At 37.5% G+C, this 26423-nt stretch overlaps 1 protein-coding gene across 5 annotated transcripts in view; it reads left to right on the top strand.

The window, feature by feature from the left end:
- Window positions 1–26423, top strand: part of ATRNL1 (attractin like 1) — a 448295-nt gene that overhangs the window by 356612 nt on the left and 65260 nt on the right. For 2 of the 5 annotated variants that reach the window (XM_048310904.1, XM_048310903.1), the window contains one exon: window positions 4041–5910. The exons of the other annotated variants lie outside the window; for them this stretch is intronic. In XM_048310904.1, coding sequence (XP_048166861.1) covers window positions 4041–4100 — 60 coding nt within the window. In that variant the 3' untranslated portion in view covers window positions 4101–5910. Of the gene's footprint in view, window positions 1–4040; window positions 5911–26423 lie in introns of those variants that run through there. 5 annotated transcript variants of the gene reach the window in all.

Below are 26423 nucleotides of genomic sequence, written 5' to 3'. Positions count from 1 at the left end.
AAATATAGAATGCCTTAAAGTACAGCTGCAGAAATGTTAGATCTTAATGAAAGTGTTGGGAAGACTTCTACAGTCACTGTCAGTCAGTCTGTGACCTGCTCAGATTCTAAGCAGAGCAAAGATCACAATTGATCATCCATCCTTGAAATGAATACAGTAAATTCAGGAGTGGGATGTGACCTAGTGAGGGAATTGTGGTACTTTTGTTCATTTTAAATAAAAGTGAGCAATATAATCTGACTACAAGTAAGATCTATACCCCTCAGCAGAAGAACACATCAAAGCTTTTTATGGGTAGTACAGTTAATTGGACTATTCTAAAAATCTGTATCTCAATCTACAGGCAAGTTGTCCTTTAACTATATAAGTGGTGAAAAGCATAAGTTTGGGTATCTGATCCTGTGTAAAACATTTGTAGGTTCCTTAACTACTGAAAAAAACCTTAATGGAAGTTCATTTAAGCAACAGAGAACTGGGGTGTTTAAATTACTCATCACATGGGAGCAGTAAGAGGACTCCCATTATCAGCCTGCTTGCAAAACCGCTTGCGTGCTCTCCTTCACTTCCTCTTCCTATACCTGTCTAACACTTGGATGGATGTTGCACTTGTGAGCCATGGGGTGAGAGCAGAGGGCAGAGGGGTGTCTGGCAGTTCAGTAACATGAACTGTGCAAATAAGGTCACTTATTTGTGGTGCTGTGACATCTTGTGAAAGAGTAATCAAAGCCTCTGCTGCTCTTAACCAAATATGACAACAGGCAAATGTCCCAATGCTGAAAACGCTGGAGTCAAAGCAAGGCCTTAGAGCAGGTCAATTATTTCAATTATCTGGAATTCATGATGAAAAACAGCAGCAGCCTTCAGGAAATATGCAAGAGTCTGGCAACTGCTTGATCAGTTATGACAGTCGCTGCCAAATATCATGTCCCATCAGGTTTTTGCAAAGGGAAAGCCTGGAACAGGTGAAGTATTTTAGTTCCCTCTGCTCCATCACTGCACAGTTCTGAGGAGATCTAACAGGCTGTATGACATCACTGGCAAATATCACATGGCAATAAGTACTCTCAGGATAGGCAGAGGGGGAGTGCCTAGAGCAGATGGATTGCTTCAGTTATTTGGGCGCCTTGATGAATAAGAACTTCAACTGCCATCACCAGATCCTGTGGCAGGCGAGTAATAACTGCACTGCCATGGCATAACTTTAAAATCCTGTGTGGTTTAAGTGTTTCAACAGCTGTAAAACTCAGATTTCTCTTAGCACTGGCTCGACCCACAGCCATCCCCAGTGCTGCGGGGGGAGCACTGAGAAAATTGTTTATGAATGCTTCCAAGTACTTCATGGTATTTCATGGTTTGTTTTCACACTGCAGAGAGAACATTGACCCAGCACCAAGCTTGCTGTTGGCACTTTTTGATTTTATTGTTTTTCAGGAGTCAGCTGGGGAAAACTAAGGACTATTTAATGCCAGTGCCAGGACAGAAAGCAATAGCTTAGATCTGGTTATGAATAAATTTAGGAAGGCCTCAGCATCCAAAAAAAAATTTCTTAATTGTATAATATACTAGGTCCAAGATTTGATAGGCCTGAAATTTGTTGGGAAAAAATTTATAGCACACCCTCTCATTTTGCCTTCAGTCTTCCTTCAGCCTGTTGCTTTAATTTCTCTTTTTACATTTATCTTGATGTTAAAGCAAGCTTATGATTTTTGGTTTTACAAGAAGATACATGGTACCTTATATCACTATCCCCTTTTAGCTAAAAGTTTTTTATTGACTCTGGTGCACAGATATCTAGTTTACACATTAAAAGCTAAAGAACAAAGGACACTGAAGAATTAAGAAACTTTAAACAAAGAGTTGTTTTTGCAAACCAAATCCCATTTGAGTTTTATCAGATTTAAAATCTGATATCTGCTTTGGTTGGGCCTTGAAGGCAGAATAGAGAGTCAATAGGAAGCTTCTGTTTGAGCTAATATGACTTGTTAACATCTTTCAAAAAGTTAATGCTAGAAAAGATTTGATTTCTGAACCCTTCAGTGCCTTTAAATTCACCTCAGCACCTTTTTCCTCCCCATCATCTTGCTTTAACATAATGAGGACTATTGATTACATTCCATTTAAAGAAAAAGTAATCCTCATAAATATCCTTTATCTGATCTGTTTATTTCCCATTGCAGGGGAAATGGCTTCTAATTTGAGATCAAGAAATGACTTTTGATAGGAACAAATATCACAAACTGATGCAGAAATTTGTGCTTTTTCTCAATTTCCTACTGATTTGAAACCTGCAAAGTACCAAACACTTGTCACTGCTGGTCATTTCCATCCAAAATTGTCTGAAAGTTACTGAGACAACCTTCCTGCCTGCCTTTACATCTTCAGTGTATGAGTGGCATTTCAATGGCATCCATGTGGTCACTGCTTGAGACCAGCTTTCCTTTTTTTGCTTCCCTTCCTTTAATATTCTGACCAAACAGTGTTAACTCAGAATAGCTCAAAATCAGGTATAGATTTAAGCTTTTACACAGTCTGCTCTTCTATTCAGATCAGGTTTGTGTCTGCCCCTGTGAGTCAGAATGCTAATAGTTATACAGCTGCCTTAAAAATTGAAGACTTTAAAATATTAGGGTTGAATTATACTTTTTCTCACTTGTGATTCACTTAGCTAAGACAGGATCATGTTTCATGCCTTTCCTGTAACCATCAAAACTTGAAATTTGCTTTGGAGTGAGGAGTTTTTTTTATGGAAGTCCTTCAGAAGCTGTAGATACAGTAGTAATAAAACTAATTATTTCAAGTCTCCTAATAAAAAACTGACAGCACTGCTTTTAAGGAGAAAGTTTTGTGGTGTTTTGTTGTTTTTTTGGTTTTTTAAATTATGCTGAAGATTGACTCTCCTCTAGTTAAGTCTTTTCATACTGTTGGAACAAAGCATGATTGACCCTTCAGAAACAGTTTGTGACCAAGTCTGGCAGGGGGGTGCAATAGCAGAAGCTTGGTAATATCCAAAAAAGAAGAAATAAAACTGAAGTTACAATGGCTTTGGGTGAAAGAGGGATAGGAAGAGAAGTGGTGAATAAAAAATAATAAAGCAAAGAAATGGAAGTGACTGTGGGGAATTAGGCTGAAAAGGATCAGGAGATCCAGAACGGGCAGAGAGACTCTGGAGACCAAAACAGAGTTGTGAATGATGCAGAGAGGAAGGCAAAGATTAAAATCTTAAAGGGGCTGATGGAATTGAAAAGAAGAGTAGTAGGGAGCAGCTACCTGAAGAGAAAAACAACAGAAGATACTTGGACAGAAGGAAGAAAGGAAGAGGTGAATAGATGACTCTGGGAAAATATTTTTTAAAAAGGACAGAAAGGATTGAGAAACTTCATACATATAAGAAAAGAAGTTGGAGGAAATGTGAGCTAGATGATGTGGAATAATAATGGACAAGTTAAAAAATGGTATTTGTTTGAAACCAAGATTAGCTGACACCTTTTCTATTTTAGACAATCACAAGTTACAATTGCAGGGATTTTTGCTTTGTGTTCTATGGCATTATCATGCCCCATTAAATAGCTGTCTTGTTTCCTCTCAGAGGAAACTTTGCTTCTCCCTTCTCCAGTAAAGCGATTTAAGTGGATACAGAACCTCCTCATATTCTTGAGTTTTATATTCAAAATACTTTGTACTTGTGTAATATATAGATATATCTTGTATCACAATGTTTATCCCCTTAGAAATATTGTCCTAGGAAAGCTAATGGGTAATGTTTTTAACCAGCTGTCAGCACAGGGGAAAAATACTGTGTTTATGTGTGTGGTTTTCCAGAAAGCCTATTTCACCTTGGAAACCTTTAGCTAGAGAGTTGACCAAAACTTAAACTCCAAAAACCATAGAAAAATGTTTCAATGTGCTGTGGTTTTAATTGAAATACCTCAGAATCGATTTTGCTCCTTTGACTCAATGCTCTCATACAGTGGTCCTAGAGATAAAGCCATTGAAGATTGTATTTGAAGGAATGAAGATAGTTTTTATTGGTGTTCTTTTAGGATCGGCCACAAGGACTGAATAATGCTCCCAAAGAAATACGTTTGGATGAAGATGACTGAACATGCAGATCCAAAGGCCTTTTATGATATGGTGAACCTTTGGCCTTGGATGAAGAATGTTCTTGGATGAAAGAACTCCAGCTGAAAGACTTTGCCTTTTGCCTTGAGAATTGCAAAGATATGAAAGACATAAAGGAAGCAAAGATTTGCAGCTGAATTCTTGCAGGGTGCAGTTAAGTGGCTGACACTGGCACGCAGCCAGCCTGCCTCAGTACTGTGGAATGTCACGTGCTTGTACCCCTTAGCAGTCTCCTGGGACTCCCCAAAAGCCTCACACACATTTTTATATTTTTCTGCTTTCTATTTGCAAATTATATTAGCAAATTTTAATTACATAGTTTCTGCAATGATGTTAGCACCTCTGGGGTTTCTGTATGTCATTTGTAGCTCTAAAACGCAGAAAATACTTATTTATGCTTGTTTCATCAGATTATACCATGCTTGTACCTGCACCTGGACAGGCAGTTAACTAATAATCTTAGCTTTTCTTCATGGTTAATGACTTGCCAAAGTTTAAAATGGCAAGAGTTCACTACCTGAGTCAATGAGCTGGCATTCACAATATGGTCAGCCACGGCTGCCTGGGCATTCAAACAGATTTCTTCCTTGAACCTCTGTGTTAAGTCAATAGGAGGATATCTTTGTACATTTCCCGACTAAATATTCAATACTTGAAACATTTAATTATTTCACCTCTTGAAGTGTCCTTATTTTCACTTTATAACAAATTGCAGCTCTGCTAGACCAGTTATGTTTAATATCTCAGAATGACTTGAATCACGGTGTTTGCTAAGGTTGACCTTCAAAGTGTGTCTGCATAAAGACACGTTGCCTGACCACATTGGTTACCTGAGTAATTCTGCTAATGTGTAAAAAGGCAATTACTGCATACAGATAAATACTTTACCAAAGTTAAAGGACTCACTTTTGCCTTTGTCTCTCCTTGTATCAATCCACATGAAGAGAGGTTTAGTGATTGTCCCTGTCCTGGGTAGAGTTATGTAGTTCTCCTGTTTTCATACCAACACCCTCATCATAGTACCTTTTGTGCCAACTTGGCTTGCTTAGTAGGTCTGCAAGAATTTACAGTATCTGTGTTCTAAATGTGACCCCAAGCCCATGTAGTCACCATGCTTCTCAAACGACAGACCTGAACAGAAACTCTTTCATTAAAAAAAAATGCATCCTCCTGCAGGGTAGCTTAGGTGCACCTAAACTTCCCCGATGAGGATATATTAATTCTCCTAAACATGCTCTGCAACTTAGGGTCTTTCTTAATCAGTTTTTTTTTTCTTTCCCCTCCCAGCTTTACAAATGCAATTCTAAAAGCTGGTTTTAGCCAAGCAGACTTCCATGTGATGATATGGACAGCTGCTTCTTAACAACCCTTAGCTTTTTACCTGAAGAACTGGGAGACAACAGCCTGTCTGCAACTGGTGGCTTTGCTTGCTTTTCTCCTTGTGTCTCCCTGTGTCTCCTCCTCTCCACTCTTATCTGGTCTTCACTGTTCATACAAATTGTGCATGGCTACTGGAGATTCCAGTTAGCGCAAGTTCTCTTTGCTGGGCTGATTAATACAAAATGATTCCTGCTGAGGTTTATATGTGTGTATTTGTTTGCAAATTATTAACATAAACTGCTACCAACTTGTAAAAATGCATTGAGACTATTGGAATGTGTGCATACATAAAGAAAACTAGAACATAGGATATCTAGGTGCTGGACAGTTAAACTCCATTGTTTATCATTGGTTATTAATGTACTGATGCTGTTTTGTTACTGATCTAATAAAAGAAACCCTTACCAATGCTTTGCTATTGAGTAGTGTGTATGGCAAAGAGGCCCCGGGTATTTCTCAAATAGGAGAAAAAATACCAGAAGATATGTCTGGCTTGACCAAAGCAATGTGTTTTTACAGTGATCATGCCCAAAATCAGATAAAGTTAGTCATGGCTTAACTTGAATTATCTATGTAACTTAAATTCTCCTCTCCATTGCCCACCATTAAAATTGAGCAGCATTTCTGATTTTGAAAATTTCTTCTGTGTCAGATAATATTTTTATGTGACTGTGCAGCTTTTCCTAAGATTGGGGCTTCTTCTCTTTCTGGGTCAGCAGGGGAGTATTTGCTCTTTTTACAGAGTTATTTTCCATGTAGTTATAGTAAACACTTTGCTGAAGTGTTTATAAAGCAGAGAAGTTTGCTGGTCAGGTATGTGGCTTTCAGTCCAGCTTAGTGCTTTACTCTTCTGATCCTGGAGCTACCATGCTCTGTTAAAAATCTGTTGCTGCTCCCAAGAGGTGAATAACAGTCAGAATTAGACTACAAGATGTTTCCTTTTTTCACGTGTTTTCCAGATATTCCTCATATCCACTTTTTTCCACCTTGTTTTAAGCATCAGTAGTACTGTTGTGTTGGCAAAATTGGGCTTTGTGTTCATCTCCTTGGTCGCTTCTGTAGCGTTGTCTCACTTGGATAGAAATTCCCATGCTTATTTACTACTCCACATAACTAAGAGTACTGTAAATCCATTATACAATTCTGAAGGAACATTAGAAAGAGAATTCCTTGATAATCTTGCATGTGAGGATCTCACCTTGTATATTCCCATTTCATGGAGGTGCTTAGAAGTTCTTTGCTTCAATCTGCTCCGATCGGTCTAAAGGAAGGACATAGGGAAAAAAGTCTTCTCTTTGATCCTTTTCTTTTTTTTTTTTTCTTTTTTTTTCTTTTTCTTTCTTTTTTTTTTTTTTTGGGAAGGGGTATGTAATGAATCTCTCTTTTAACTTCCTTTAAATCTGAACTCCTGTGCTTGAACTCTTGGTTAGGAGGTGATGCAAGATGAGGCTTACTCATCTTTTGTCTAAAAACACTGAGCCAACCTTAAACAAATTTATATGGAGCATTTTTTTTTTCTCTCTTGTTTTCTTCTGTTTGCTTTTGTTTCTCAAAGAAAAGCATAAGGGGTGACATATCTACTCCACACAGAGTGGATGCTTGGTATTGGGGATTCATTTATCATGAGGACACAACATAACAAGATCCTGAGGCTGAGCCTGAAAGTCAGAGAATTTGATCAGGAAAGATGAAGCACATTTTCAGAAGCCAAAGTATTTTATTATTGGAATGCATCATTCAGGGAATATGATAGATTTTCCATTAGTGGAAGTCTTTGATCAAAACTGCATATCTTTCTAAAAGAGGAGCTGCCTCAAGAGCAAGCAGCTAAGCCTGATGCAAAAATTATTGAATGAGGGAGGGTTGCCCTTTTCTTTATGCAGGATGAGTCAGATATGGGTGCCATAATACCACAAATAGTAGTAGTTATTGTATAAAGGTAAGATTAGACTTTTTCTACTGAGTGACACCTGGAAAAAATTATTAAAATAGAGCCTAAAGCAACTGCACCTCGTGCTGCTCACATCAGAGGATGTGCATGACAAATGGTGGAGTTAATTTTGTTAAAGGTAACCTGTAAAGGTCTGTGAGATCTCAGTAATGTCTGACGGGGCAGACGGATGCCTTCGCGTAGGCAGAAGACTTGGAAAAAAATTCGCAACAGCTTTTGTCTTCACAGGTCAGAACTATATGTTCATGGGGGTGATGTTACTGCGGAACTTCTTTGATGGCTGAAACAGTTACCCAGAAAGACTTGGGGACTCTAGGTCCTTTCCTAGCTGAAGGGTTTATCCCTAAATGTCGGAAGAGAGACACAGCTATCATGATAATATTTACGTTGTGAGTATGACACGGTCCCTTACTTGGGGCTGGGGCACTGCAGTTGCCAGTGGTCAGAAGCACAGGAGAGAACATCCTGGCAGACAGGAAATTAGGGCACCAACCTCTGTTGGCAAGCAGAGAGTAAGAGATTTTGCTTCTGGGGCTATTTCTTTTTTTTTTTGGGGGGGTGGTTATTTTTGGGTGGGGTTTTTTTGTTGGTTTTTCTTTTGTTTTATTATTTGGTAGGGGGGAAGTTGCTCCCCAGGCTTGGGCTGTGCTTCTTCTGAAGTGACAGCTGAGGCCTGCAGCTGTGGCACCCATGCTCCAAAAACAAGGCTAAATTGCCTGGATTTCAACTGGATATGTTCCCACTAAGTAGAACTCTGCTACCACATGATGCCTGTTGCAGTATTTAGTCACAGCATCATCTCCAACACTGCTGGATTATAAACATGTTATAGCCCTGGACCCTGCATGAGCTTAATGCTGGACAGATCAACTCCCTTTGGAAATTATGGTTTTAAATTAGCCAAATTACAGAATCGCTCTTGCAAACTGAGATGTCTTATGAATGTTTATGTGCAATCATAGTCTTCCCATTGTAGCATCTTATTCTTCATAGTTCTTGTTACTGGACAAAGTTAATGAGAATCTTTTAGTACTACAGAGCCTGTCTCATAAATTAGGCTATTTTCAAATTGCTGGTTTTTATAAGTATCTTCATATAATTTCCAGTTGTTTTCCACAATTTCAGAGATAATCTAGAGGTGTTTTTCTGCTCTGAGTAGTAATTATTTTTTATTCTGGGAGGTACTTGATGGTCTCCAAGATCTTACTAATCCAGCCCTTTTTTTTTCCTTCTGCGTTTTTGTGCGTCTGACCTGTGCAGAGAAAAATGAAACTGGAAGAGTTCTGCAGTGATCAACCCAATTTTTTCCTTCTGGAAGACAAAGCCTTTTTAGGTTTCAGAGATGAAGTTAGTATGTTATAGGCCTTTCCCTTAGCCCTATAGCATGATTTTGACGTCATGAATGAGGTAATGAATATCTTTGAGTTGATATTTTAAACAGTGCTGTTACTTACCCCTCATCTCTTTACTCTTACAGCCTCAGTTTTTAGATAAGAGATATCAGAGAAATTACCAGGTTATAACTTAGTCTGTAATAATTTCTTGTCCTACTAGATCTCTTTTCCTTCCTGGGAAAGCTAGAACGTGTTTTTACTCTGTGTATTTTTATTGTGGAAGTCTGTTACTGTAAATGTGGTCACATTATTAACTTTCATTGATAAATGTCCAATACTCCTCCTTCTGACAGGAGCAGCCACTCTTCCATAAGCTGCTATTGCTATCTGAAGTGGGAGGAAGGGGAGAGAGGGAGAGAGAGCAAAAGGATCTGCAGGGGATGATTTTCCTTTGGGAGTTAGGGAAAGATTTTCCTTCATCACATTAACAGGTGTGTTTTGAGAGCCTGAAAGAGGCAAGTTGCTCCTGGAGAGTTTCTGCAGGCAAAGCATGAACTGTGAAAGGCTCTTGACACCAGGACCAAGCACAGCTGCTCTGCCAGTCTCATTGTCCCTTTCTTCTATTGTCCCATGTGCTCCTGGCATGTCACAGCCAGCTTTGAAGGCAAAGCCTTTTAGGGTGTATGAGACCAGGCTGCAGTTCTGGAATTGGTCGGTAATTCTTCTCCTTTGTGTGCTGAGCTTCGTAACGAGCCGTGCGTCCTCCTCGTTATAGACATGGCACTTTTTGACACTTCTTTGTGTGAACTTTCATGTTCTGTTGCTCTTCAACAATGCTTCAAAAATCTTTAAGGTTCCTACCAAGCCCTTAACATCCTATGACAAGTTCTTAGCTATGGTAAAATAGGTATGTGCGTCAGAGCCTTACAGCTGACTTATTACATGCTGCTGCTTCCAAGCAAGAAGGGTAAAATGTAGATTTTAAAAGAGTGGAACTCAGAATTGGATATTGTGATTTTTATTTTACTTCCCAGGTACAGTTAGTGTTACCTGGAAGCTTTGCATGGGGTCTTGGAGGGCACTCTGAAGTTAGCATGCAAATTTGGGGAAAGCATGTGTCCACATATTCTATCCCCACTTTTCCATGGAAGTTCTTCCATGGAAACCAATTTTCAGGGATCACTCTAGCAATTTAAGCATTGCTTTTGAATATCCTGAAGTGAGATGTCAGAGGAAGACCTTGTGTTATTTTATGTCTTAACTTATATCAGTTTTTGCATAGCAGGATTTTTATAGATATGAGTATCAAAACAAGATGTGAAGTGCTTTAATGACCATGACTTAGCAGATGTTTCTTTTCTCTCCTCAAGAAAACCATCTTCAAAATTCATTGTTCAGACTGAGATGCAAAAATTTGTGATCCTTATTTTTTCCCATTTTTCTCCTTCATCCCTTCACCCCACCTCACCCCCCAAGATTTCATTGCCTTCTCACAAATATATTTACTTTGTGAAAATATCCACAAGAAGAGAGGCTAGAAGTGGTAGTCAAGTGATTGGCTTCATTTTGTACCAAGTCATACACAATTTAGTTTTCAGATAGCACAAGAAAAACCCCAGACAAGCCCAAAATGCAATATAAGTTGTCAAAAAGCCGACACTCTAAATACCAGAAAATATTAACATCTATTGTCAAGAAAAATACAAAGTATGAATCACTCCATCTCCGTGACACATTTCAAAACTGCTCCACACAGCATAAACTATAGTGTTTGATGCTATCAGGGATAATAGTACTTGAGAGTTCCTCTCTGAGCACCCGGCATTGCTACTAAAATGGTTCAATTGTCTTGGCTTACACTCTAGAGCTGCAGGAAAAAAAAAAATTATGAAGATTTTTCTGAGGTCATCTTTGCTAAAAATGAAAGCTGATAGATAATTGTTGTTAATAACTTCGGTCAGAGGGTGGATAGTTTCATGGTTTTTGTATTAAATTCTTATCACCAAAAAAGAAGTTATAGCTACATGTAAAATTTTGATTTATTTTCCTAGTGCCTTGCAGAATATTTCTAATCTGATATGCCCTTTTTTACCAGTTCAGTTATGTCCTACACAATCCTGTATTTTAATTCCTTCTGTTGTCAGGTTCTTGATAGGCACATCAGGAATGATACCTGTGCGCAGCAGCCATGTCATTCCTAACAGAGGAGTCAGAAATATGTCAAGAAAGGCTAAAATATAAAAATCTTGCCTGTCTGAAAAGCTGATGAGGAATTGTCCTCCTTTAGCAAGGCCATCACCTTTGATTTTTCTTGGATTGCCTCTTGCTGGTGGTCTCCTGTGCTTTGAGCAGAGGGAGAAACAGCTTCAGGGAGAACTGGAGGAGAGATGAAAGTCTTTCTCTAAATGGCCCCTTGCAGTCAGCACCTTGTTTCAGTTCCAGGAGGAGCAGTGAGAGATGAGTATCCAGAGTGGTTCCTCCTGTGTATTTTGGAACAGAACAGTTCTATTTGGCAATACTGAAGGAAGGAAGGAAAAAAAAATCAGTTGTAAAAATTTCTGTGGGGAAACCACTGTTACTTTCAGAGAACATTATTCAAAAGAGAAAGAAGCACAAGACTGGAAGATTTTAAATTGTATAGGGGGGTGGTGGGAAGAGATTTGTTTTATTTTCTTGAACTCTGTCAGTCCTGATGCTGTGACCACTTCTCTGGGATTTAACTAGTTAAAAAAAAAAAATCTTCATTTCCGTGGTTTTTTAATGTGGTTTTTGTGGTTAGTTTTTTAAATTTTTTTTAGGGTATTTTTGGTGGGGGTTTTGTGTTTTGTTCTGTTTTTTTTTTTTGTTTTTTTTTTTTTCAGGGGAGACGTGTTGTTTGGCTTGTTTTTTTAAAGTAAAAAAAATCACATTTCATTTTACCTCTAGGGAAATTCAGACATAGTAGTAGGGAAAGCAACTGTGACATTAATCATGTATTTATTCTATTTATTATTCATATAGAAGAAAGAAATGTAATTTCTGCTTTTAGTGCTGACTTTTACCCTAACTGCAGGTGTACAGTTCCTGCCTCTGTAATGAAAAGTTTGACAGAAGAATCTCTGGGAAGGGTGGTTGCAAAATCCCTGTGGTTGCTGAATGTTGAAATGGAGCAGGTAGCAAGAGGGAGAAGAGGGTATAGAACATCATAAGGCCTGTAATAAATATATTATCCTAGCTGAAAATAAATTAATTTTAAATCAGAAGTGAGAACTTAGATCCTTACCTAGGTTGCCTGGCATACAGAATGCATCTTTGATGAAAAGGTCTCTGTAAAAGCACTTTCAAAATAGAAAGGCATGTTTTCTGTGTCTCTAGTGTTAACTGCAGTATTAAAAAACACACACAAAAAAGGGGTTTTTTAAATTGTGTTCTGTTTAGGTTGTTTTCATTATTACAATGTCCCAATTGCCTCCAGCTGTTCATTAAGGAATGCAAATAGTGTGCAACTTGTAGTTTGTTCTTTTGACCCTGTGCATATAAAGCCTCTGAAAAAGGATGGCAAGGAACTGATTCTGTTCAGTTTAGCATTTTCACCAACAGGATTGCATCCCTTTTATCCAATCCCTGATGCCTGTACAGAATTCTAGGAGTCAAGGGACCTCCAAGTGCCATTAGAGGCAGAATTACAAAGAGCCCAGCTGAGTGTGCAATTACTACAAAGCCTTTTTTCTTAAACTGGTTAACTTGAAGACATTTGGTGTGGACATAATTAAAGTAGAATGGGAGGCAGTACAATTATTTTTTTCTGGTTTCCGAAAGAGAGGTCTGATGAGAGATTGCTTTTTTCCAGTAAGATCTACTTTAGTTCTTTTCTTTCGTGAAAGAGCAGAGGATGGTGCTACAATTAAATCCAAAGACATTAAAAGGGCAAATCCCACTTTTTTTAAGGAGGTAAAATGCACATTGGATATGATGGTGCAATATATTAGAATAACTTCCCAAGACAATTAATGTAAGTACTGCTGTAGGAGAGAGGTGAACGATGTAGGTTGAAAATTATGGTTGAAAATATGCAATCTGGAGCAAGGCAGTGTTGAAAGAACATTAAAGTGGCCTGTCGATATGGTCTGATTTCTACCATGACTTCATGTTATTTTTAAAACTTCTTTTTGGCAGAAAGCAAGATTGTGCAAAGTGATGATGATATAAGCAGCGTGTTGGATGATATACCCTGAAAATGAATACACTTAGAAATCTTCAAATCAAGTGCAGTTGTGTCCAGGAGGAAACAATTTGCATTTGAAGTGTTCTGTAGCTTGCTGCACAGGCTTGGCAGCCCACACTCCCTCTGCTCTGTGTTATCTCATTAACATTATTATTTGGGAACCAGAGTCAAACACTTATATTGGGTAATAGTTATGACTACTTAACACAATGTCAGTAAAATGCATTTTTTTTTAATGTAATTAGAATTTTGACAGGAAAGAGAGGAAGAGGCAGAAAATGAGAAATTAGTTATTTCCTGTACCTCTGTTGTTGCACACATTAAGCTCCACTGGTGCTTTTTGCATGATCTCATGGCAGCCCCTTCACAGCAGCCTGATCACTGTCAGATTGAAAGACAAGGATGAGCCAAACAACGGATGATGAGTTAGAAAAGTTGCTGGTTAAAACAGTAGACCTTTTAGATTTTCTTAATCACAAGAGGTCTGAGACAGAATACTGTAATTCTGATCTTGCTGGGGATCTAGGTTTGGGAAAATAGAAATTTTAAATAAAACTTAACTAAATTTTCAGGTACAAATTTGCACTCATTGACCTGGATTCTCTGTAGAGTAACAATGAAACTTTATTATCAAAGGGAAGTCAGTGGAAGTAAATTCTTATAAGGATTTAGGGTCATAATAAAATAGAGTTTGTGGTGTTGTGGGTTTTTTTCTTCCTCTTTCAGAAAAAAAGAGGTTATTTTCTCCTTTAAAAGAAAGATTAATTCTTAAAGTCTTTAATATGGAGCTCAAATTTCAGAGGTCAATGATCTCTGCATACAGGCAGACATCTGCTACCAGACCTCCATCTGGGACAGATACTGGTGAGGCTAATGTCACTAGGATAAAAATAAAAGAAAAAAAAAAAATCTAGTTTTTCCTGTGTCATTGTGGAAGGAGCCATTCATTAGGAACTGGTGTGTCTGCTTATAATAATCAAATAACAAATAGGGTTTTCAGCTAAGTGCCTTTATTCAGCACTACTCACAGCACTATCTAAATCTTCTCATTGGGACTTTAAAAATCAGATAATTTTTTTTTTTTCCCCTCTTGCTGGGCTTTCATATCTTTGTCTTTACATAATTTGATAAACTGTTATGCTCAATTTGGATTGTTATACAATTGCAATTCCAAGTGAAATCAGAATTCCCAAGGGACAAGTGCAAGCGTGTGGTAAGAATCCTTACCCTGACATGTTTATTTTGTAGTTGAACAGAAGTGGGCAGGAAGTGGAAACACACAGAGGTGATGCTGCTTAGCAGAACAATTAAGTGGCAGAGCAGAGATTTTTCCCAGTGAGATTTCCTGAGATGATCCAGTCAGGTGAGGTTGAACTCAGCAGGCTGGGATCTCTCCGTCTGCTTTTAGGTAGAGATCTGATAAAACAAAACAAGCTTGCTCAGAGCAAAACACTGACTGAGATTAAGTAAATAATAGTGAATTCCCTCTCTCGGTTTCTCTGTTCCTCCATTTTTCTTTTTCTTTGTAAGAGTCACATATTGCTTCCAGATATAAAATTGTTCCAATCATATTTAAAGCTCCTAAGTGATTATGATAGGTCACTTCCAATTCTTGACTGGGACCTCTTGAGATTTGAAGTAATTAGTAATAGCCTTATGATACCACTGCCACCTTAGTTTTCTTCTAAAATCACTGAAATTGGTATAAAAGCCTACCCTGTTCTTTCCTCCCAGGCTTTTGGCAAAGGTTATACCAAATTACTAGTAATATTATAATACACTTTGTGTGGTCCTTCCCCAAGTTTGACACATAGACTAAGAAAAAAATCCACTTAGTTTGTGTATTTCATTGGAAGTTGAACCTGAATTTTGATAGCAAGTACTTTGGTCAATATTGTATCTTGTTAATGACCTCTGTGTTAAAGTGTGTGATTTGTTCTTCGGGCTAATGCTGCAATCAACATGTGTGAACTTGTCCATTATCTATTTGTACTGTATTATTCAAACTTAAATGCCAGGTTCTCTCCAATAATCTAAGCAGAACTCAGTAACCCTGCGCTGTTCAGTAATCTCCTTTTCCTAACTCATGTCACTCTCTTTTAATCAGATAGTCTGATTCACTCTCTTCCTCTGACATTTCAAATCCCTGGCAGTGTGCTATGTTTAGACAGTGTCATGGCATTTGCTGCAGATGACGATAGAAACGTGTGGGTTTTTTGGTGTCTCATGTTAACAGATGTGTATGGCTAGATAGTAATCAGGTTAATTAAAATGAAGTGAAATAAATCTCAGCTTGAAAGGATCGTATTCCACTGGAGCTGCTGTTGTGGCAGATACAGCAGGTGAAGCTTGGGTTGAAAAGTCCCTGCAAACGTGGGTTGTGCCAACCTAAAGCACAACATTTCATCTCCCAGCTGACAGCAGCCCAGGCTTCAATCTACAAAGCCAAGCTGCTTTTCTGGTTAGTCATAGCTCTTCATACACTGGAGAAAAAAAACATGCTTAAAACTGTAGTGACTTAGTACAGAAAGTTTTGTTTGGAATTGCCCCTTCATGTATGGATTTCTCTGAACATAATGGTCTGGTCGCTCTAAATCCATCAGACCTTAATAAAGTATGGATGCAACTAATCAGGTGAGGAGTACAGATTTCTCCTACTTAAGAAAGTAATGCAACATTGAAATGCACTATTCCCTGAATTCTCACACCCTGTTCTCCCAAAATAATGTTTTTGAAAAAATGAGGGGAAAAGGTCAATAGGTGTTATGTTTCTTTCCAAAGACTAAAAATTGCCCTCATCAGAATCACTTGTTAAAAGATTAAGCTTATTCTGATAAAAAAGACTTGGGGAAAAAAAGTCAATGTTATTTTTTCAGTGTTCTTGCATGATTTACCAGTAAAATTTATTTGGTTGATAATATTAATGGTATGCGATATATAGGGAAACAAAATTAGAGAAATGTACATGTTTTGAAAAAATGTACAAATATATAAAATGAGCCAGGTTGGATGTTTGATGAAACATCAAGCATATGGTGACAATTTCTGCCACTGGTTACTTTATAAAGCAGGGAACTGCAGAGCAGCATCTGTTATCACTGTTTTCAAACAGAGGGACTGTGTATATCTTTTGATGTATCCTGCATTAGAACAGCACTCTCACAAGGGTCACTCTAGTACTCTCAAAAGTACTCCATGGAACTTTTTGTATAGATTTCACTTCTCACACCAAGAATCACATATTTTAAATAAGTGGACTCTCCTCTGGGCATGGAGGTTATGGAACAATTCTGTGTAATTGCTGTAAGATATTTTAAAAAAAAAAAAAAATATATATATATATGGTCTGCGTTCGCATGAGACTGCACTGTGAGAGAAAGAGTAGCTAAGGCATGCTCAAGTCAACGGCAACTTATTTTTATAGCTGTTGCCAAAGATGTTTATGTGTGTGTTTGGATGGTAAAGGAAAATATATATTGTGACTGAAAGTGGCCATCTACTGCACCACTGTTATCAAGGGATCTGAAAGCCTCTTTCGTTTCTCTTACAAAGCTCCATCTTTTTGCCTGCTCATTATATGTCTTAAGTGTTACTTATTCTTTTTTTTTAATTCCATGCTTTTGGTTAGAAAGCAAAGCAAATTATCAGGTATTTGCACCGTAGGTAGAACAAAGCATCTGCACAGCTCTATAGAAACCCCTCAAAAAATTACTGAAACTTCCCAGCACCACACTAACATAAGTGCGCCATCCAGCAGACGTAACTGACAGCTCTATAATTTTACTTTCCAACATAATGTTCTTGGAACCTCATAAAAATTCAAAATGAATTCTTGCTAACAAATCCACAATGCTATATGTAGTTATATTCTCCTCAATTGCCAGTGAGAATTCCCTTTCAACGACGATATAAAAGTAGATGTAAAGAGGGTCAAATATCATTTAGTCATGATAAATGTCACCAAAAAAATAGGAAAATTGTCATTATAAATTGGATAGATACATTTGAAGCTGTACTTTGAAATTCTTACTTGGTGTCTCAAGATCAGTGATGTGCAAAGTCACTGGAAAATGTGTTGGGGAGTGGTTCTAACTCGGATAGAAGTATATTAAAACACACTAATATTTCATAATAGTGGCATAAGGGGGAAATAATTGACTGTATCTTCTCATATGGGAATACCTTATAATCTAACCAGAAATCAAACATAATCATATTAATCTATATGAGATGTTTATAAACTGTCAGAAATTAAGTCATAGGAGAATACTACTTCATAAATCAGTAAATGAGATCAGTTAAATAAAGTACTGAGAGTTTTGTAAGTGCTCATGGAGTGTACTGTGCTCTTTTTTGGCTTGCACCCTCTCCTTTTTTTTTAATCCCCCTTTTAGGATTTTTCTTCTACTGGTTGAATGTTTAGAAGGAGGACTATATAAAAAGTAGAATTTATGAGAGCTTCTGACATTTATGGTATTTCTGATTAACACTTTTATTAGTCTTGTCTGAAAAATAATTCATTATTTCAGCTTTTCTTTGTAGTTCTCTAAAAAGCTGCCATGATCATCAAATAGATCAGGGCATGCAATAAAAGCCATACTGCCAGTAGTAGAACATACTGTCATATAACCATTAAAACTGTTCTAAGAGCCAAAATGTTGGAACTAAAAGTATTTTTAATGACTTGAAATTGCTTGAAGTGCTTTCACAGAGCTGAAGGGTGCTGATTTATTTATCTAGTGTACTTACCTAAATTAATTTGGATAGAACTACTTTGGTTTTAATCCTCTTACAAGTGAAATTTATGGTAATATTTTTTGATGGCATACTATATAATGTCTGAAGGAAAGAGTTAAAGAGTACTGGGCTGAGCATTGTCATTAAATAAGAAAATGTGAACAAACTGTCCAAAAAAAGTGTTAAGCAGTGCATCTTACCTGGATTACAGTAATAATTTTTAGAAGTGACCTTGCAGGAAATGCAAATGTCAGTGCTATCTTCTCTCAGTCTACTTTTAATTAGTCTTTTAGCACAGCAAGTCAGTAACTCAAGTACATAAGCAGCTGTTTCAAGTAATTGTGTATCATATCCAGGTGAATTAATTTATTGTTACAACTTCCTTTTTCTCTAACACACTTACTGAGAGGAAAATTTTATGATTTTGGAGAGAGATCTCTTTTCATTTCTCCATTTTCTGTTCTAGCATGTCCCAGGACAACAAAACCTTCCAGTTTTTGAGTCACTCATAACTGAAGGTTATTGTGGCAGGTTGTGCCTAATTTATTTCCCTACTTAAACGTGTCAGCATTATGCAATCTCTGCCAAAACCTGGGAACCTGGTTTTAATTACAGAAAAGTGAGCAATGCCATGGAGCTCTGGAGGCACATGGTGCTTTTCCCTTGCTGTGAGCAAGTAGTGAGAGGAGTTACTTTGGCCTCTTGGTTTTCTTCATTGGTAAAGTTGAGGGGTTTTTTAGATCGTGGAGGATAAAGAGCTGATGTATTAAAAAGCCTCTCCCTGGGAGGGAAGTAGCAGTCATTTTTCCTGCAACAGACCTAGTCTTCCAGAGAAAACTGAGACAAGATGCTTAAGAGGCTGGAGATATATATATCCTGCTTACATAAAATTTAACTCGCCAGCCTGTTAATCACATACTCTGTAGGAAAAGAAAGATTTCCCAGAAAAGCCATATATTTTATTAAACTAACTAATGTATTTCTGAAATAAAAAGCCAGGCCAGCTTTCAGGGAAACAAGACCTCTCAAAGTCTGAAATAAGAAATTACAGTCTTCTGATTAGATGCAGGCCATAACCAAGTTTGATTAATATAACATAAATGTTTTGGTGAAATTAGCTCCTGTGAGCAAAAATGCAGACTAGGTAAGGAACGTGCAGTTTGGTGTTCTTGGCTGGTTAGCAGCACCACTGTCTCTTAATACTTTCAGTCATGTGCATCAGGCTTTATCATTTACACCTTTTACCTGTGCACTTTTACTGGTGCCCCCCAACTGCTTGAACAATAACTCTGTGAAATAAATTGAGGAAGTATTATACTCTAAAAAATACCTCAATTTGCTTTTTTCTCTTTTTTTTTCTGGGTTGTTTTTAAGGCAGATCATTGCAGTAGTGCAGCTTTAAGGGTGAATAGTTGTGCTGGGATATCTAGCAGGGCAGTGTGCTGTGGTGCAGAGATGACAAAGGTACCACCAATCCCCAGCCCAAGAGCTGAGCAGTCAGTGCACAGGCAATTTTGAAGGAGATGCTGTGTTCTAAAACTCATATTTTAACTCCATCTTTTCTTCTATATGAAATAATTTACAGTAATTTTTACACTAAAGGACCACCAGCAGAAATGGGGTGCCATAGGACATGCTGCAGAAAGGGATACATCCTTTAGCCTCCAAACCAGAATTCAACACTGTCATTAAAACAGATCTTCAAAAGTATCCAAAGGCCCTTAGAGCCTGAATATGTTGGGCAGGGTAGAAGGGAACTGAAGATCAGGTCCAATAGAGCAAAAGTGTCTGTTAGGAATGAAAAATTTGAAATAATTTGAGTTAATGGCCTTTCTTCCATACTATTTTAAGTATTCAGTGTATCTACTGCTCAGTATAAGAGCTTTTTCATTGAAGAAAATAAGCTAAAAGGCAATATAAATTATGAGAATATTTTCTGATGCACAACATGATTGTTTGCATTCACTTGAGGGGAAGAAAAGAGAAGGGGGTTAATTGTCCTAATACATGGAAAGCAACAGCAAATCTGGAAAGCAGTCCTTCAGCACTCATTCCTTTTCATAAACTCACTCATATTTTAGCCAAGTTGATGGAATAGATTTTAAACCTCTACAAGAAGACTTGTTAATAATACAATTCTATTTGTTGCTTTGGGTTTATATTCAGTGGTTTAGAGGTTGTTTGCGTTTGTGGGTTTTCTGGTTTTTCAGTTTAAGGTAGTAGTTAACAAAACTTGGATGCTGGCTAACCCTAACCTTTGTGCTTTATTGTTATGAGTGATCTTTAATCCCCCCTGTTTTTTCCTTGTTGCTGTAAACCCTGCTCTGGGGTGATGTGCTCAGTGGGGTGTGTGTGGCTGCCTGGGAGGCTGGCAGCCACCCAGCCTGTGTTTCTACAGGAGTGCAGCACAGACCCTTTTGTCATTGCAGCAGTCAGCAGATGGAGGTGCCAATAGCCAGAGACAGGGCTGTGGACAGGCTCCTGCTTCCTTAGGACAAAAAGCCCTCAAGCCCCTGCAGCTGAAGAAGAGGAGCACAAGCTGGCAGCTCTTCTTGAGCAGGAGAAATGCCAGTGCTGCTTCTGTGGCTTCGGTGACAAGTGCAGGGGGTTGGCCTCACAACTGCCTTGCAGTCCCCTTGCCAGTAATTTTGTTCCTCTTTGTTCCCATGAGGAATGCTTTCTCTGCAGCACCTCACTTTTCCCCTTCCTCATCTGTGACACTGAGGGCACGGCTCAGCCTCTGAAGGCAGGTCACAGCTGTGTAACTTTGAACTAACACTGCAAACTCCTCTTGTGGCACAAGTGTCTTGTGTGGAGTATAAAAGCAGATATGAGAGCAAAACAACCTAAATATTTACTGCTTAATCAAAGGTGAATGCTAGTCCATCGATAATAAAAAATTTCATTTAATCTATCATAAAATCCTGTCTTCTATGGCATTTCTCTCCTTGGCATTGCTTTTCAGTTAGAGGCTCCCATCCATTAGTTTGCCTGAGGGACGAGGGGACTCAGTTCCTCCATAGGATACAAACTGATATGTTTTCAAGTAATCTCTGTAATGTACATATTCACAGATGAAATTCATCAATATTTCTTACTTTATCTTGGATTTGTAACTTCAGTTGTTCCCAGCATTTAAATTTGCCATAAGCTTTTTATATATTTAATTCCGTTCAGAATTTTAAAAATATTTGACATAGCTATTGAACTCATTATTGTCCTCATTTCCAAAAAAATAACTTTAATAATAGCCTGTTCACTTTTAAGAAAAGGTTCACTTTAAAGGAATAGGGTTGTTATAACCTAAGTTTATGTGCATTTTCCCCAGCATGCTACCTACTGACTTAACATTCAATACCAACTGCAACTATAATTATCCTGTAAGATCTTCAGATATCAGGAACACTTAAAAGTTCCTCACACTAGTGAATTTTAAGCTTTACTAACTACTGTACATTGTCAACAAAATCAGTAGTGCACCTTCTTGTTTTATTAATTGCAGGGAAAAAATCTGCATATAGGAGAATAGGTGAATTACACAGCCAGTGGCCCTTACACAAAAGTAACATAACTTTGGTAGTTCAGTCCTTCAAAAGAAATGGTCAAGAGCTGTTTGGGGTTTTTTTCCATCTGAGATTTTGTGAAAATTTTCTTAAAGGAAAGATGTTAATGCATAAATTTTGTAGAATTACTGATGAAGTCGAAACTTCATTTTGAAAAGCACTAGGCTTTGTTTAACTCTGTATTTTTAGTATCCAGAGTTACTGAACCAGACTTTACTTAATTAATAACTATAGGATGTGAGGCAGTTCCAGTGCTGCTTTTTCTATTAACTTGCAATTTCCTCTAGGAAATGAATGAACTGGGGGGCGTGGGGGAGGGGAGAGGCATGGCTGCCGAGAATAAATGTGGCACCACCGTACATTGCCAAATTCATTTGAAAGAGTTAAAAACCACGGGTTATAAGTTGAGAAAGTTCAATTTTGTAGCTCATGGAACACATTTTGTACGAAGAACAAAAACGGAATTTTGAAGATGAGTAAGGACTGAGATTAGAAAAGCCAAAAGAGCATTTGTAAAGGTTAATGAACCTTTATTAGGTATTAATAAGGAGAGTATTTTTAGTATTTTTAGAGTATATTTTAGTAATAATTAGGTATTAAGGAGAGTATTCCCATATTAAAATTCACTTGGTAGTTTATCACTATCAAAGCCACACGTGCATACAATGTTGAGACACGTTTCAAATACAGCTCAGTTTTTTTCAATGTAAACTCCATCATTTTCATTGAATTTGCGTTTTGTCGCTGAAAGCAGCATCTGGAATGCTCCAGCTGATAACAATTTTGTAAGGCTTGGGCTAGACAAGAGTTACCTTTGTTTGGAACCAAAAATCTACCGGGGAAGTGTAAAACTGCTGAAGCCTGTGGCTATTTCCTGAAAGTTGTGTTAGATCTGGAGGGACTGAACCTTTCCAAACATTTTCCACATGGCTGAAGAAGTACAATACTTAATACTTGGTGCTATTTAATGAATAACTTAGTGATAATTTTACCCATTAAATTCAGGATACTGATGCTTTCATTCTGTGTTATAAATGCTCTAGTTTCTGGAGGCTATAACTTATTTATAGGGAGGTTTTGTAGTTAAGTCAGTCAATTGATTGTAGGGACTCTTAATTGAAATATCTTGTTTTCAATTGTTATCCATTAAGAATATCACTGAAGCAGCAATGTTATGTGTTTGAACACCTCAAACACTGTAAAATTTTCTGGGTTTTTTTCCAATTAAATATTGCAGGAACATATTTTTCTTCCTAATATTGGTAATTTTCAGTATATCTGAATAGAACGGAACCATACTTCTGTTCCTATATAAACCCCTATTGAATGTGTACTGTGAGTTTTCCACAAGTGCTACTTATTGTCTGTTTTTATAGTGCACCTTCAGTAAATATAGTTGTTGAAACCAAAGGAATTACAGTTAGGCACTATCAGAAATCAAACCTAGGACTGTATTAATCTCACGTTTGCTGCAGTGGTGAATTGAATGCTAGTACAGTTCTGTTCTGAAAACCCCCACCTACAAAATAAAAGTTTTTATTATCTACGTGTAAATACAAGGCAATAAGAATCTTCTGTGGTGTAAACCACAGAGTCTCAGTGTAGTTTGTCCTTCAGCTTATGCTCATTGAGGAATCATCCCTGCTCCCATTTTTTGTTATTAGACACCTATGGTCAGTGCCTGTGTTTGTATTTTTTGGCATCCTGGGTTCATCAGTATGTGGGTACCACTTATACACAGCTTAAATTAAAGATAAATGTTATCTTTTGTTTAATTTAAGCTGTGTGTAAGTATCTAGTCATGTACCTGAAATTATTCCTTGTTCTTGATTAACATGCGCTCGTGAGTTCATCTGAGTGTGTCTCGTTATTAAGGTTCTTTATTAAACTCACCTTTTAATTTCCTGAGTTAATTAAAGATTTCTGTTATTTTTACAATCTCCCTGGTTGTGTGATGGCAAGTGTAGTATGTTTTACTCATTTGGTTTCTTGTAATTTATCATGCTGTCAACAGAGCTGTTGAACTTTTACTTTGTGTTTAGGTATTAGTAATGAGTGACTGAAACAAATGATGTTGTAATAGCTAACATATATTTGTAAATTATATTAAAGTGCTATCTTTATTTCATGCTGAGCGTAGGCATTGGAAAAAAGGTTATATTCCATCATTTGGGTGTTTGTCAAGAATACAGTATGATAGTGTTGGTTTAAATTTAATTGTCCTTAATTCGGAAGAGCTAACTTTATTTTTTTAACATCTATTCTTGTTGTAATAGATAATTACATCTATTTTCTTTTATGTCGTATTTCTGTGTTCTGCTTTTATTATGGGCTAATGGAAGAGCACCCCTTCCTCCCAGATTTTTGGGCCGTGTGATGCAGCTCCTTAAAATGTTGGATATTTGGAATTTTTAGGGAAATCGTAGTGACCAAATGTAGACCAAAAAAAAACCAACAAAAAAAATATCTCTCTTAGCCTTAATTCTTCAAATTTAAAAAAAAAAATTTAAGCATGTAAAAATCTGTCCCCGATCATTATGTGCTGCAGAGATATTGATGGTGAATGCACTGGAAGTTAGAGAGCCTTGGTACCACCGAAAAAAAGGGAATTAGAAATACATGCTATAAAAAGACTCTCTTACTTATCAAAGGAAACCCAGACAGGAAAAATGGTGAATTTTTTGTGAAAATTATAAATTAAGTTATAAACTCTGAGAATTTTACAGTTTTCTATTTTTCAGCTTAATCCTGTGCCATGTGCTCTGGGATGACCCTGCTTGAGCAGGATCCCACTGTGGTCCCTTCCAATCTAGCCCATTCTGTGATTATGCAGTTGAATTAACAGAAAGTCGCTTTAGGTTCAAAGATTTAAAAAAAAAACCAACAAACTTTTCTGAGGGGAAAAAAAATCACATTTCTAAATGACTTCTTTTTCTTAAATGTATAATGCATTTAGAGTGGGAAATTTTGTAATGTCAGTTAGTTCTATGCTTTCTTCAGCAAGACTTGCATAGGCTGTGACATTCAGAAATTATGTGGCCTTCCTAAAGTGATATTCATTGAATGTTTTCATCTTTTATATGTGTGTGAGCAAGAGTTTGGGAGGACTGCATTACTCACAAGAAATGAGCAATATATGAGTTATAGATCACACCAAACGATCATCAATAAAAGCTCTGTAGATCACACTGCCATACATTATGCATATGCTACATGTTTCACAGCAGAAAAAAATGGAAATTAGAGACTGTGGTACGGGTTTACTTCTCATATTCTTAGATTATAAAGTTAATTCCTTCCTTTGTATCAGTCTAAATATGAAAACCCTTAAGAGGTGTTGTGTGTCTTAGTGGAACGCTGTGAATCTCCCAATTAAAGTTATCCAACTTTTTAATTTCCAGCTCCTAGAACCATTAGGTAGCAGGCCCAAAAGTGCTCACTGGTGCTAAGTGAAATACTGAGTTGTATATATCATGAACTTTTAGATAAATTCCAGATCTTAAGAACTGAAAAGTGCCTTGACATTTAGAGCTGGGAAAAACTGTTACAAAACATATTTAGGTGTTTTTAAAATCAGTCTGCATCTGCCAAAGAGGAGGTTTTTTTGTCCTCTAAGTGTGGAACAGGTGAACAGAGGTGCAATGGATTACATCTGACACAACAGCTGTGGTGATGGTCTGTGTGGGATACGGGGGAGCGTTAATTTAATCGTCTGCATGTACATGGTAATGGGAAAGAAAGACGTGATAGATGCAATATTGAAGAGCTCTGGTAACATGTTTTTAGATGATTTGATGAGTTTACTTTCAGAAGAATCTGGAAAATTGCAAAGACAAGATGCCTCGTGTTACACAATCTGTTGCAATCAATATGAAATGGATGTGCTATAACAAATCTGAATCTTGAGGGAGAGCACTGAGTCAGAGAAATGCAGAACTGCTGAAAAAGGTTAGATCTGTGATTTGTGGCTCTGCTTTTTTCCTTCATACATTTTTGTTTTCAACCTTTGGTGATTAGTAAGTTCATTTCGTGTCTTTATTTTCTTTTCAACTCCTAATGATCCTTCTTGCACCTAATTACATGCAAGTGCTGTGCAGAAAACAGTTCTATCAATTGGAGAATTAAAGACAAAATAAAGTGTTTTGAACATGAGTCACAATGATCACTTGCTGAAATATTAGTGGAAAGCATAAAACAGTACCACTGAAATGTTAGTACTAAATCCAAATGAGTATCTGCCTCTAAAGTCATGTGTGCCAAGTTATGTGGATTCTGTCATGCTTCCTGCTCACAGGACATGGTGTGGAAAAGCAGTCACTTCCATGTGTTTTGTGCAGATGGTCCAGTATTTGTGGTCACCACACAAAATCTTTTTAGGTGGGGATTAACAGGAATGCAGGTAATACCTGTAATTTATAGTAAGGTACTGAACAGAAGAGGGAAGGATGAGAAATAGATATGATGGCAGGACTGGAAGTGCCTCAGAGTAGCTGTAATCCCTTCCATGTGATTGAGTGGCACCCTTGATGGGCTTCTGTGTGGTAAAAATGAATAATACCGCCTGACACACGTCAGTGAGTTATCTGCTTGTAAGAACAGAGAAGATGGTTTCCTTTTGTGCTAGAAATTGCTCCTAAGCATGGACAATAACAGTGTCTGTCTCTGTCATGGCTGTGAGCAGCCCATAAGAAAAGAGCTGCAGGGTGTGCATCAAGTCTTTGTGAGCATATGTGGTCCATAACAGCATGCTGGGAACAGGATGGATATAAATATAGTGTGCTTTAAGTATATAATGCCAAATATATTATAAGAAAAAAGGCTACCCTTATTGCATTGGCACATGAAGTATCCATGTGCTCCCTGGGAGGTTGTGAGAGACTAGATTTATTGGGGAGGGTAGTTACCCTTCCTGAAGCTGCTGAGAAACTCTTGTTATCACTGCAGAGTGTACAAAGTGCTATAGTATAAAATCAGGGAGATGTGAGCTTTGAAAACAATCTTAAAGGAGACTGACCAATATACTTATGGATTAAAAACTCAAAAATAGGAAAGAATTTTCTAGTGACCATTGGTATTCTGGAAGACCAGGATCTTGGCAAATGCACAGAATAATGTGCCTTTCTTTCTGGGGCAGG

This window comes from Corvus hawaiiensis, chromosome 8 (genome assembly GCF_020740725.1).
Source record: "Corvus hawaiiensis isolate bCorHaw1 chromosome 8, bCorHaw1.pri.cur, whole genome shotgun sequence".
In the NCBI taxonomy this organism is placed as follows: domain Eukaryota; kingdom Metazoa; phylum Chordata; class Aves; order Passeriformes; family Corvidae; genus Corvus; species Corvus hawaiiensis.
This window is presented reverse-complemented; position numbering and strand designations above follow the sequence as displayed.